Source organism: Crocodylus porosus, unplaced genomic scaffold, assembly GCF_001723895.1.
Source record: "Crocodylus porosus isolate Cpor-Errol unplaced genomic scaffold, CroPor_comp1, whole genome shotgun sequence".
Taxonomy (NCBI): domain Eukaryota; kingdom Metazoa; phylum Chordata; order Crocodylia; family Crocodylidae; genus Crocodylus; species Crocodylus porosus.
In genome coordinates, this window is record NW_017728906.1 from 153,029,035 (window position 1) to 153,042,757 (window position 13,723).

Sequence of the window (13,723 nt, forward strand, 5' to 3'; positions counted from 1 at the left end):
GATTTAGTATAAGAAAAGCTGTGGCAAGGCTGGGCAAGGAAAAAAGTCCTTGGCAGTGTTTCTTTCTTATCAGGTGCAAGATGCAAGCTGTGCATTTCTAACAATACTCCATTTCTAACAATATTCCATTTCTAACATGAGTGTGCTTGTCAGACAATGGCAGTAGGTCTAAAAATAGCTCCTTCTGAATGACTGAACCATCAACACTAATACCTGGACCAACGACCCAGCTCTTGGAACCACCCTCAGCATTCAAGAAACAAAACACAAGGCAACCCACCATTGTGCCAAGGCTGCATATGCTCAGTAAGAATACCTGGGACCCTCTGGAACAGGACTGAGCTTACCTGGACAGGCCCTCCCCATAGGAGGTCATAGGTGTGTGCGCGCATGTGTGTGTGTACCAATAACTTCATGGGGTTGTGTAGTGTGTTGTCTGTTTAATAAACCTATTATTTTAAAACCCTGAGTTAGGTTTTTGTCTGTTTCCTGACTGTTTCCTCCTTGCCACCACTTATCCGCCCCCCGCCCCCAGTCTCTCAGCCGTCTGCCTCAGTTTCCAGTCCCAAGCTCTCAGGTGTCTGTCTCTCTCTCTTTCCCATCTGTCTCCTCCTTGCCACCGGGCTTTTTCCCTTGCACCAGTGACCTTGAACAACCCTGGGGCCACTTGACCTTAAGTAACCCCAAGCCTCAGTTCCTTAGCCCAGCGTCTCTCTAGTCTACCAGTTCTAATACCAGTTCTGGCAACTTTCACTCCCTACACTTTAACTCTCTCTCTCATCTTAACCTTCCCCCAAGTATCCCAGGTACCCCAAGCACACACATACACACACCGTACCATCCAGGTTAGGAACTCACCTGTGTGTATGTGTAGGTGGGTGGTATGTGTGTGAACTGGTGAACTGTGTGTCATCGTGTACGTGATATATGAATTAGTGATCCTTGTATGTGTACGGAGTGTGTGGGTATTGACTACTGATTGTTGTCCAGTTTTTGGCATGTAGTGTATATGTGCTTGAATTGGTGATCAGTATGCATGTGCCTAGGCTAGTTTGGATGTGTATGTGCCTGAGTTGGTAGTGTGTGTGTGTGTGCACGCGTGCACCTAATTGATTTGTGTGTTTGTATATGTGCAATTGTGTCACACCCTCCTGTCTAACAGTGCAATATTGAGATCCTGAGAGTTGGCCTGACCCCACAGGGCAACACTTGAGCCCTTCATCTGCCATGCCTTGGATATTGTTTGAAAAGAAAAATATTGGGAGGTTGTCCAAGGCCCGGGGGAAACCACTTGTCAAGTCTCTCTCGCTCTCCTGGTGTTTCCTGATACCAGGTGCCTTAAGGACTGCAGTCTTGGCCTCCTACCTCCCCTACAGCCATGCCCACGCCTCTCAGGTGTTACCAGTTATCATTTCAGGCCTTCTCAAGTCTCCATGCCCTTGTCAGGGCTTTAACCTTCTGGACTTTGGTTCCCTTTCCTCTGGCTGAGCTCTCAGCCTACGTCCACCACACTGGACTGCAACTTCTGGGCTCCAGCCCCTCCTGTTATTCTCTCTGGGTCAGGCACATTAGCTCCACTGTGTCCCGTGTCCCTGCCATCCTGGTAGGGCTCCCTTATGTGCCTCCCTGGCACTCTGTGACCTCCATCCACGCCTGACAGTAACAGCTCTGGTCCACCAGTGGCAAACCATAGCATAAAAGGAGGCTAGCTGCCTGCAGCGATTCCTAGGGCAGCCACTCTCACAGAACTTGAGCCCCTGACCCCTCTTCCATCTCAGAGGTGTGCCATTATCTAACCCGGGCTGCTGCCATATCCAGGTCAGACCTCTCACAAGTGTTTGTTCATAGGGCTAAGGAACCCTCAGTCCTCCCTGCAGCTGCCTGAGTTTAAGGTCTGCAGCCCTTATCTTGGCTGCCTGTTTGTTTTGGCCATTTCCCCCTTTCCATTAACAGGAGCCTCTGGCTCCAGGTTACAGGTGCCCTGTACTTGCCTTACTCTGGAGATTGCAACACTGTGGTATTTTATAGGAGCTACCCTGCTAGCAGCCCCACCATGGTGCCACCGAGCCCTCCAATCAGATGTAGCTTACTGTCATTCCCAAGACCTAATAAATCTATAGAAGCTCACAAAAGAGAAGGAATGGTCTTTTGAAAAGCCAAAGACCTGAGTTTTCTCTCCAAAAGCAGGTAAATCTATTTTCCTTGTTCTTCAAGCTAAGAAGTAACTATCAGGAGACAGACAGGTAGAACAACAGCTATCACCTGAAATACCACTAAGACAGGGGTGGGCAAAATATGGCCATTCTATCTGGCCTGCGGGGCCCCTAAAAAATTTAAAAAATTAATAGTCATCTGCCCTTGGTTCTTGACAGAAATGACAGGAAGCAAGGGCAGTAGGACCCAGGGGAAGCCCGGTGGGCTCTCACAACAGCAGGGCCCGCCTGGGCCCGCCCCCAGCCGGGGCTTCTGGCCTGGGAGCACGTGGCTGCTCCGTGCCAGAACCGCAGGTAAGGAAGAAGGGGGAGGGAAGGACCCCGGGCAGGGAAGGAGTCCAGGGAAAAGTGGCCTGGGGAAAAGCTGACCTTGGGTGGGAGAACGCAGCCCCTCGCCCGCCCCATGGCCAGCACCTCGCGCTGCAGCCCATGCGGGGCTGTCCGGAGCAGGCACAGGCAGCCCCAGGCGGGCTGTGAGCAGGTGCAGCATGGGGTGCCGGGCACGGGGCAGAGAGGGGCTGCTTTTCCACACCCCTCCCCCCCCGCGCTCAGTACCACCTTGTAACCCGGCCCCAGTGCTAGCCTGGGTCCCGCGTCAGCTCACCCGTCAGGGCTGCACGTGGCGATAATAGCTGCAGCCCCCCCACTTGCCACACCAGGCAGTGTTTGCCACTGTCGCCTCTGGGCTGCCTGGTGCACAAGCTCAGGTGAGCAGCAGCAGCCAACATGGCCCAGCATGCCAAGCGGGGGGGCGAGCCCAGAGCCAGCTTGGAGCCCAGGCTGGCAGCAGGGCCAGGTAACAAGCTGGGGCTGAGTGCGGGGGAAAGCAGCGCCCTGCACTGTAGCCGCTTGTAGCCTGCGTGGGGCTGCCTGTGCCTGCTCCAGACACCCCTGTGTGGGCTGCGAGCACCTGCAGCAGGGAGCGCCAGCCATGGGGTGGGCAAGGGGCTGCTTTTCCCCATGCTTAGCGCCAGCTTCTTCCCTGCCAGTGATCAGGGGGTCAGGGCTGTGCATTGCCCCCCACCTGTACCCCGGTGCTGGGGGCCACTGGGAGTGAGTGGGTGGGGAGGCAGTGGGAGCACGGGGCCAGTGCCGGCGGGGCCCAGAGCAGGGTGGCAGGAGCATGGGGTCCCAGCTAGCAAGGGCTCTATGGAGCCGGGCCAGCTCCCCCCTCTCCCTGCTGGTGCAGCCCAGCCCAGCTCCACAGACCCCTGCCAGCCTGTGTCCCGCTTTGGGCCCCACTGGTGCTGGCCTTGGGACAGTAGTCCCAAGAAATTGGGACTTTGGTCCCAAGGTGGTGACCAGGGGACATGGCACCTGTCAAGGGGCAGGGCTACCCACACGGCCCTCAACAGCTTGCCAAAACTAGGTAAGCGGCCCTCCACTCAAAATAATTGCCCGTCCCTGCATTAAGAGTACCATTCCTGCAAGGGGCCTCCCCACTGATGTGGTATTACAGCTCTCTGTAATGTATTCAGGAATGAGGATTCATTAGTTAGTCTGCAGTAACCCCAGATTAAGAAAAGGGGATTTAAGGAAAGGCTGTAGTCTTTATCCATACAGGTGCTACTGCATTGGAGCAGAAGCTTTTCTGATAAAAACTGAGCTAAAAAGACACTAACTTACCATTAAACATATCTTTCAAACAGTAGTTGGAAAACATTATGAACTACATATCTTACACAGCAAAATAAAGCTGCCCAGTCAAATGCCACTACATATAACATTCTCCAGCGATCTAGATTTTGCAGCTTGAAAACAATCCAACAGCCAGAGTACCACTTTGGATCTTATTTTCCCTACAATAGACCATCTTTTCCTGGCCTAGATACTGATACAAGAATTTATAGTAGTTCCATAATAAAATTTATATTCTGTACCAAATGTCTGTTTCTAATCACTACCTGTAATACTTATCTTTGATAATGAGGATCAGTGCTAAAAGTCCATTCACAAACACAGTATTTCCAGACACAGTAGTTGGATCAGAATGAAGCCACCATGCACCTGCTCTTCCATAGTCCTTCCCTAAACAATTAAACATAGTCTGTAATTATTTTCACTTCCAGCATAACCAATTCAAGGAGCTAGTTTCCCACCCTTGAAAAGCTGACAGTTCTGCTCCTCTATATAATGCTGCATTAAGGGAAGATTTATGGCTAAAATTTGCAGATGCATCTCCATAACTTTCAGAAGAAAGGAGCTGCTGATAATTTTGCTTTGTAGAAGAAAGACGCTCTCACTAGTATGTCAGAAATAACAGGACTTCTGTTTTTGTTTTTTGTTTTTGCTGAAGCCAACCCAGCATATAGATTTTATGTTTCTTTACAGGGAGTATTTTCCCTAGCCAGTTTGTGCTAGTTTCTGTAGTGCGAATGCATTTACTTTACTTCATCCATTTGCTTTATAGTGCATTTGTTAGCAAAGTGGTCTAGTGACTGCCAAAGTAGCATTACAGTGGGGTATGAGTCATGTCGTAAGCTGTGATGGTCCAGAAATTATGCAAGAGGCAGGGATTTCTTAGGTTTATATCTTTTATTGGACTAACTATGTAGTTGAAGTAAAGTTAGACAAGCTTTCCAATGTAAGATGTTCTTTCTCAAGTCTCTGGCAGAAGCCAGGCACACCAAGTTACGTACAGCTTAGGGGAGGTGCTAAGAAAAATTCTCTCGCGTAGCAAACACAATTAGCCAAAGAAAAACAGCTAAATCCTGGGAGATTAAGGCCTATTACAAGGAGGAATGGGGAGGAGGGGCGTTAGTCTCACCTTCGTTGTGTGGAAAGTATTCAGGAGTTGGATAAATTATAATGGGCCATACCTCCAATATCAGTGTTTAGTCCTTGGTTCTTAGTTTCCAACCATCTTATGAATCTTTTGTTCCCAAGTTTGCCTTTTAAAGGTGTTAGATAGATTTCTCTTGAGCATTAGGATAGCGAGGTCAGAGACAGGTTGTTTTGCGATAAATCTGCTCCTAACGTTCAGCATAGACTCCATTCTTTATATCTTTTCTGTCGGTTCATTCTCTTGCATGGGCGCTGTTTAGTTCTGCCCACATAGGTGCTATGATGGCATGTGGTGCATTGAATAAGATATATCACTTTTCGGGAAAGGAACTATAGATTCTGGTTTCTTTATGGGGGGCGTTGATAGTAGTGGCAGTAGAGATGTGTTGACAGGGTAAGCACGTCTTGCCAAGGCAAGGCTCTGTTCTACTTGATATCTGTTGAAGAGTTTGCTTCTGATTATAAGTGGAGTGGCTGTTTGAAAGCCAGGAGTGGAGGGGTGAGGAATATTTCTCTGAAGGTCTAATATTTGTCCGGTATCGGCTATAGTTGCTTGGTGATTCTTCTGATTGGTTCCAGGGAGGTACAGTCACAGGTGGTTTTCTTTTTGTATTGCAACAGGTTACTGCAGGGTCACTATGCAAAAGAATGAACTCTCAGAAAAAATTAAAAGGTTGGAGGTGTACACTCATCATTAGGAGCACATTTCTCCAAGGGAAGGCTGTGTTCCATTTGATGTCAGTCGGACAATGGAGAGTTTCTTCTGGTGATGAGCTGGGAGGGTTGGGGACCTGAGGAAGAATGCTTTAGGCTGGAAAGCTTGTCTGACTTTATCCCAACTACATAGTTGGTCCAATAAGATATTACCCCAAGAAATCCTTGCCTCTTGCAAGGTAACATTACAAAGACATGACCAGGTTTGAGATTGTTTTTGAAGTACAGTAAAAAAACTCCTACATTGAAGTGCTATGAAAAATAGATCATTGTTGCCTTCTCTGGATCACATCACATATATGATACAAAATCATGCAATTTCCATGCAGCCAGAACTCCCACTGAAATCAGTGCATTTTTGGTGCATAAAGATGGCAGAATCAGGCTCTTTGTCAAAAAAAGCTGAGAACCCCAAGCCCTACTATCACCATACTTTCACTTCAGTGGGATTTCCATGACTATTAATGAAGAGTGTGTCTGCAATGTTGTCTTAATTTTATGTTCAGAGAGGCATTTTTGTCCAAACCTTGTGTCCTCACACAACACTGAAAAATACAAGTGCTTTGAACCTGTGCTTGCTTACATAGCTGGGGTTATGGAGTCAAGCCCCAAATGTGCATTAGCTCAACTGGAACTAACTTACTTTGCAATGAACACATGCAAGAGATACTCAGATACACATGATTTCGCCTAAGGGATGGACAAATCCTCCCACAGTTTTCTTGGAAAGAAACTTCATATGTTTCAGTGGAAAGAACCACAGGATTTCACACATACATGGATGAGTATAGGAAGAATAAAGACATGATGTGAGAAGGGCTCTGCTATAGAAACACCTAAGGCCAGATTCTGTTCCATCTGTTAGGCTCGTAAGTGGACTTATGTGCCTGAGTGCAGTTTTACTGCACCTTACTCCAATCCTTGGGAAACAGTTAATGAAAAGGGTAGATAGGTTCTCCTTGTAAGGAGCACATAAGAGACCTTGGGCAACCTTGCGTAGAGACACAAGACCAGATTCCTTGTTTTTTGTTGATTAAACAGGATATCATTAACTAAAGTGTTTGACCACAATAACACAAAGTACCTGAAAACCATTACCATAATAAATACCACTCATTGTCAAGACTCAACCCCTAACTGAGGACCTCTGAAAGGCCATCCTAGTTAAAGAGTTGTTAACTGTTACCATAAATTCTTCACTTAATTGGGGCAGTCTTCATGATCAACCCCTTTCTTTAACATACACCCAATTGAACTGTAGATAGATGTATGTAATTACTGATAGCATATGTATGATTTTAAACGGGGAGAGGATGGAAGTGGGGAATAACAGACCTGAGTGTTTGAGGGAACTGAGCAGCTAGAAAGAACTCAAGTCTTTGGGGTCCAGCCTATACCCATCCTACCATGCATGAGAATATTTTTGTATTTCCATTGCCTAATCTGAATGCTAGTTAAATTTTTAATTTTCTAATCAAGTGATTCCCTTGAGAAGAGATGGACATGCTCTCTTTTTCTTCCAGGCCCCATCTATCTAAGTAAGCTCCCTTTGTCCCAATTTGGAGATAGAGGGCTTCCCTTCATCTAGGTGCCCCAGTGAGGCCAGGGTATCCCCAGAAAAAGATCATTTTATTGGAAGCAGAAGTCAGGGCTTGAGACTTTGTATTTCTGTGAGAAAAACCTTTTGGGGTTGTAGAACTCTCAAGAGGGCTATATAGCAATATGTATCCTCATGAAGAGGACCTCGCTAGGAAGGGGATGCCTTCCAGGATGAGGAACTTGAATAAAGAGAGGAAAAAAATAAATGCTGTTAAAGGCAAACTGTCTATAAAGGATGCAAAAAGGTAGAAAGTTGTTTTGGTCCAAGGATTATGGTGTGCTGGTAAAGAGTGCTCCAAATTGATCACAGACTTACAGATTACAGATAAGTGAGTGCAGAGAGAAACTAGCCCAAATACAGAATAAAGCAATTGAATTACAGCTGGCTGTGACTATAACAGAAGCTTCCCTAATTAATCCTGCATTGCAGGCTACTGCCTTAACAAATACAAAAGATTGGCAATCCATGCAAAATTGCAGAAGAAGTTTAAAATTTAAAAACTGAACTTGATGAAACTAATACTTCCATTTGGGTTGTGCTACAAAAATAACAGGAAAATACTTTGACCACCAATCATTAGGGGCATGAGGTGAAAAATTTGCCTTAAAAGACCAACTGCAACCCAAATAGGGAGTAGTGGCAGCAGTCAAACCAAACCCCCTCTCAGTAGCATATGGAGACAAAAAGAATGAGACTTCAATCCTAATCAGCCCTGGCTAAGACAGGATTCAGAGAATGAACCTGATCTTTACACCAGTCCACCTGATGGAATGGCTCCAGTTAGATCAAGAAACATGACTAAAAGGGAATAATTATCCTCAGGTTTGTTTGGTGTCTAGGACACCTTCACAATTCAGGAAGAGGCTACAACAGGAAGAGTCTTTTGAAGAGGCTTCTTCATCTTGGGAACAACTTTTTAAAAGCTTGAAAAAGTACTGAGAGGGTTGTGACAATTGGCCATACTGGAAAAAATATGTTTAGAGTTGGCAAAACAGAAGCATATCCAATCAGGAAAACCCTGGGAAAAACAACAATCGAGAATATGCAGAACACAGACAGGAACAAGTATCAAAAGGAAAAAAAAACAAGTTACAACAATCCAAACCTACCCGTCTCTACCTAAGACAGCAATGACAGGGCCATTCCTCCAGTAACTCAGGGGAATTCAAATTTAACAAAGATCTCTAGGGGCACCCCAACATAACCTTCAGTGTTGAAGGAAGTCACTACCCGTGCTTGTGGCCACTGGGGATCCACTTGTGTTCTATATGTAGCAACTAATTGTGAAGGTATCGTAGACTAATTGTGAAGGTATCCTAGACACCAAAAAAACCTGGGGATTGGCAGGAAGGAATCAGGACCCAGTGGTACATCCGAAAAGGTCCCTTGCACAAGACTAAGCCCCACTAAAGTAAAATGAAAAAAAAATTGAAGTTAAATCCGATGGATAGATGCCCTCAGAAACTAAGGGGCAATAGTTGATATTCCTAGAAAAATATTCCAGCTTGAAAATGAAGAAAGGTGAATTGGATTACAGAGATCTTAACTGGGTCTCCCCAATAAAAGACATAACTCCTCCTGTAAAAGAAGGCAATTGGCAGGAATTAACACATCAGTTTCCTGACCTCTGGGTTGAACACAAACAAGATGGTGGAACAGTCAATGTAGAAATCCCCACCAAAAGTCAACTTCTTCAAAAAACAATACAAATTGTCACCAGAGGCAGAATCAGGAATCAGAGGTCAAAGTGCATCTGGAAAAACAAAGAATTATTAAGAAAACAGTTAGCAAAACTAACTCCTCTATTTGTACAGTAAAGAAAAGCAGATTGGAAATCCTGGAGATTTGTGATGGATTTCAGCGTTCTTAATAGACACACACATTGTTAGCTCCTGTGGTAGCCTCATACCAGTATTTGCTTTAAAGGATTATCAGGGAGAAATATTTTTTTTTATACTTCTGATGTTGGAAATGGCTATTGGTCACTCCCAGTCCAGGAGTAAGACCAGTGGAAGTTAGCATTTACTTGCCAAGGAATTCAGTATACTTGGACTAAAATGCCACAAAGCTGGAATAACAGTCCAGCTAGGTTTCACACAGGTTGTGACTGATAGCTTACAAGATTTATTAGATACTGGGAATGTATGTGCTTACGTAGATTACATTTGTGTAGCAACTGAAACAGATAAGATCACTTTAAAATAGTGTAGCAGTTGTTTAAAACATTGCAAGAAGCAGGTGTGAAATTAAGCGGTAAAAAGGTACAAATTGCTCAGTCTGAAGAACAATATTTGGGAATTACTTTGAGAAAAGAAAGAACTCAGATTGGGCTCAATCCATTTTAGAAATCTTTTTGATCAAGAAGGAAAACCAAATACAGGTGTTGCTCTAATCAATTCTATATCTGGAGATGTCCATAGAAAAACAACCTTTGCTATACTTGTTACAGGATCTTTTTCTAGTTGGGCTTACGGCAGACCACGATCTGACGATGTTACGGGTGGTCAGGCTTAACTTTATTAATGAAGCGTTAAACAAAACAAACTTAATCAATGGTGTTATGTCCACCAGTGAGCACACACTCACTGACGTCTCAGGTGCCCTAGCGACGCGTGAGACTGGTGTTGTGTTCTGGTGAGGTGTTTCCGGGGTTGGTCGCCGGGATCAGGCGGGTCTGGTGTCCTCCCCTCCGGCTGGCCGGGCCGAAGGTCGCTCTGAGCTCGAACTGATCCGTGACTACGTTCTGTGGGGCGCACAAAGACCCCAAAGTTCGTAGTGCAATGTCTTTTATACCCTCAGTGATGCAGGGCGGTCTAATCGTGTGTGGCACTTCTTCATTGGCTCGGAGCAGTGACTGTCACATTAGTGACAGACGCTGGACTTTCCCTTGGGAAACCCCGTGTGGAAAATCCCAGCCACGTGTTTCTTCTGTAATTGCAACCTTAGAGTCTCTTATTTACTTAGCACCTGTTACATAAACACTATGCAAGCCTCTAGTTGGCGTATGCGAACATGGCCACCTATTATAAAAGGTTATAACACATAACAAGTGCAAAATAATTACAACAATACTGATACTTGAAAATATGGCAATAATTGACTGGCCTTCACTATTACCAGATGTAAAAATCTTCAACCATGTTTCTACATTAAGAAGATGGTACAAGACTATGAATGGATTAAATGCATTGAATTCAATATGGTCAGTGTTTTTAAAACCAGACTTTGTCATTAAACACAAGAACCAAATATTAAAGAAATTGTAAATACTCTCAAAGCTGATGCCAAAGTTAGCTGGTTGGGAAAGCCTATTGGAATATGCCTCTGCTGCTACAAGTGTATTAAACTTAATTCAGGGATAAAGGTTGTAGCCATGTTGGTTTAAAAAAACAAGCAGTTAGTGTGGTAGAGGCATTATTTTTTATTAGGTCAACTAAACAGGTGCAAAAAAATGTCTTTATTTGCAAGCTTTCAGGCTCACACACCTTTTCTCAGGTAAAAGAGAATGCAAAAATTGTAACATTTCTCTCAGGTAGAAGTAGAAATTCATATTGTACAAGAGAGCTGGAGAGTGGTGTAAATTCTGTCTGGAACAGTTAACGCTACATCTATTGCTGTAAGTCTTGTGTTTCAAATTGTAGTTTTAGTTAGTATGACTATAGTCTGTGTTTTTACAACAAAAAAAAGCAAAAATCCATATAAACAGAACCTTCTTGGAGGCTTACGCTAATAAGAGTGCTTTGAGACTGTAGGCCCCAAAGAAGGCAGAAAGTCAATGATTGGCAAGAACACTCTGGGCAAGGCAAGAACACCTTTAAGAAAACAATACTTTGTTTCCTTTCCTGACTACCTAAACCAGGCCTTATTGCTGGAAGATAAGATATCCCATGATGGGTAACCAGGAAAGTAAAAATTACTTGGTTAGACAAGGTTCTTTATGTAAATGTGATATCTTATATTAGACCAACTAAATACAGGCGACCCTCGCCATTTGCGGGGGATATGTTCTTGTATCCCCTGTGCATGGTGAAATCTGCGAATGAACTCAGTGCCCCTGGGGGCTGGGGGGGAGGGCATGGCTGCTCTGGTGATGGTGGGAGCATGGCGGCAGCGGGAACCTGGCAGCAGCAAGCGCGGAGCTCCCAAAGAGTTCCTTTGAGTGTATTTAAGAAGTAGGTTCGGCATTTGTGAATATTTGAAACCGCGAATGCCGAACCCACGAATAGCAAGGGTTTCCCGTAGTTGAAAAATTTGCTCCTTGCAAGCTTTTGGGCACTAATTATTAGTATATAAATGTTAACCTCCTATCTGATATCCCCTTCAATTCTTTTGAGTTATCAAGAGGCCGGTGAATATAGGAACACATTGGAGGCCTTGGCATAAGCACCTCCATCTATATCCTCCAGACAGTCTTCCAAGGCCAGATTCCATGTTTTTGCTGATATAAACAGGAAAGCACTAAATATTTTCAGTTACCGTAGAGAATAGCACTCATTGCCAAGACTCAAAATCTAACAGAGAACCTCTGAAAGGTTATCCTACTTAAACAGTTGTTAAGTGTTTATCATAAATTCTTCACTTAGTTGGGGGATGGGATTTTTTTTATGATCAGCTCCTTTCTTTAACATATTTCTAATTAAGCTGGAGATACATGCATGTCATGAATGACTGTAGCTTTGATTGTAAACCTGGGGAGGATGAAAGAGAGGAATAATAGCCCCTCTAATGGCTGGGGGAACTGAAAAGCTAACAAGAGCTCAGTGTTCCTGGGTTCCAGGCATAAGTATGTTTTTACATTTCTATTGTCTGATCTGAATGCTAGTTAAAATGATGCTTAGCTTTCCAATTAAGTGATTTTCGAATATCTCGGCTGCCCACTGCACAGGCCACACCCTAAAGGGGGAACCTCCCCTGCTGTGTGGCTCCTCCCCATGATACAACACAATCCACCCCACACCCCTCACTCCCAGGGGCAGAGCCAGGAAGTGAAAACAGGAGGGAAAGGAAGCCCAGAGAACCCAGCAGCAGCATGAGTGGTGGGAGGAGCATTACCCTGGCAAAAGCCTGCAGGTCAGGCATTAACCTGCAGGCCACGTGGTCCACAGCTGCCAGTTGGACAGCCCAGATATCAGCCTTGCATGTGTCTGACTGAGGGTATATCACACCCTCAGTCAGAGGATGTCAAGGTATTTCACAATCAGTTAATGAAGGAAAGAGGCAAGCTCTGAAAGGAAAACAGTGACAGCAAAAGGAGAGCTTGGAAACTGTTAACAATGAACATTTAATAGAAGAAAAAGACTAATGGCAGGGAGGCAAAAAGAGAACTTGGGAAAGAAAAATAATGGCAGAAGTTATCAAGAGAAACCAAGGCCAAAAAAACAGGGAAATATAGAGCAGCCTGTAACATCCACTTGGAAAACACAGTTCTTTCCAGTTCTTCCCCTGTGGATTGAGAACCATTGTCTCACCTCATGGGATGAAAAGACATGGTTACTTTGAGTAAATTTCAGAAATGATCACTAGTCCACTGGCAATGGTTAGTACAGGGCGGGCAATTATTTTGGGTGGAGGGCTATTTAATGAATTTTGGTGAGCTGTCGAGGGTTGCATGGGTAACCCCGGCCCTTGACAGGAGCCCCGCCATCTCGTCACCATCTTGGGACTGCAAGTCCTGCCCCCAAGGAAAGGGACTTTTGCCACTGGAAGTCCTTCTCCTTGCCCCACAGAAGTACTCCTCTTGGGAAGGGGGTTTCCCATCTTGGAGCCAAAACCCCCTCACATTATAAACTAAAAATCAAAGACTGATAATAACACATTTTGAGTTTATTTAAAAAATATATTTTTGTCCTGATTTGTGTGTTTTGTCTAGGCAGCCCAGGTGGCAGTGGCTTTTCCCAGCTGCTGTCATTGCTGGCCCCAGCCCCACAGTACCAGCGGGGACCTGTGCTGCACAGCCCCAACCTCACATGCCCTGCACCTGTTCTGGACTTGCCTGCCTACGCTCAGCAGTGGCAGCAGCAGCGGCACGGGACAGAAGCTGTTGCTCAGCATGGGGGAAAAGTGGCCTCTTCCTCTTGCCACTGCTGGCTGTTCCTGCTGCAGCCACCAGGAGCCCATGTCAGGCTGCCATATGTGCAGGTACCAGAAGAACAGGTTTCATCTCCTGCTGCAACTCCTCAGTATTTATCTGTGCTACTGTCACACCCAAGAGTCCCAATTCATAGACTAGGCCTTATGCATCCACCGTACTCAAAGTTTCAGTATTGTGCTGTCACGGAGTCACGTAGGTGCCCCGTGACTGTGAGGGTGATTGGCAGAGCTGCCAATCACCCAGGCAGCTCAGGTGCTGGTTACCAGGGCGACCAGGCGGGTCACATGGCCAGAAGGGGGCAGGGCCAGGCCTTTATAAACA

At 45.3% G+C, this 13,723-nt stretch overlaps 1 protein-coding gene across 1 annotated transcript in view; it reads right to left on the bottom strand.

Moving 5' to 3' along the window:
- The window catches only part of EBPL (emopamil binding protein like), a 6,233-nt gene extending 1,976 nt beyond the window's left edge, over positions 1-4,257 (bottom strand). The window contains 1 exon segment of the mRNA XM_019528511.1: positions 4,118-4,257. Coding sequence (XP_019384056.1) covers positions 4,118-4,257 — 140 coding nt within the window.
- Between the last annotated feature and the right edge of the window lie 9,466 nt (positions 4,258-13,723).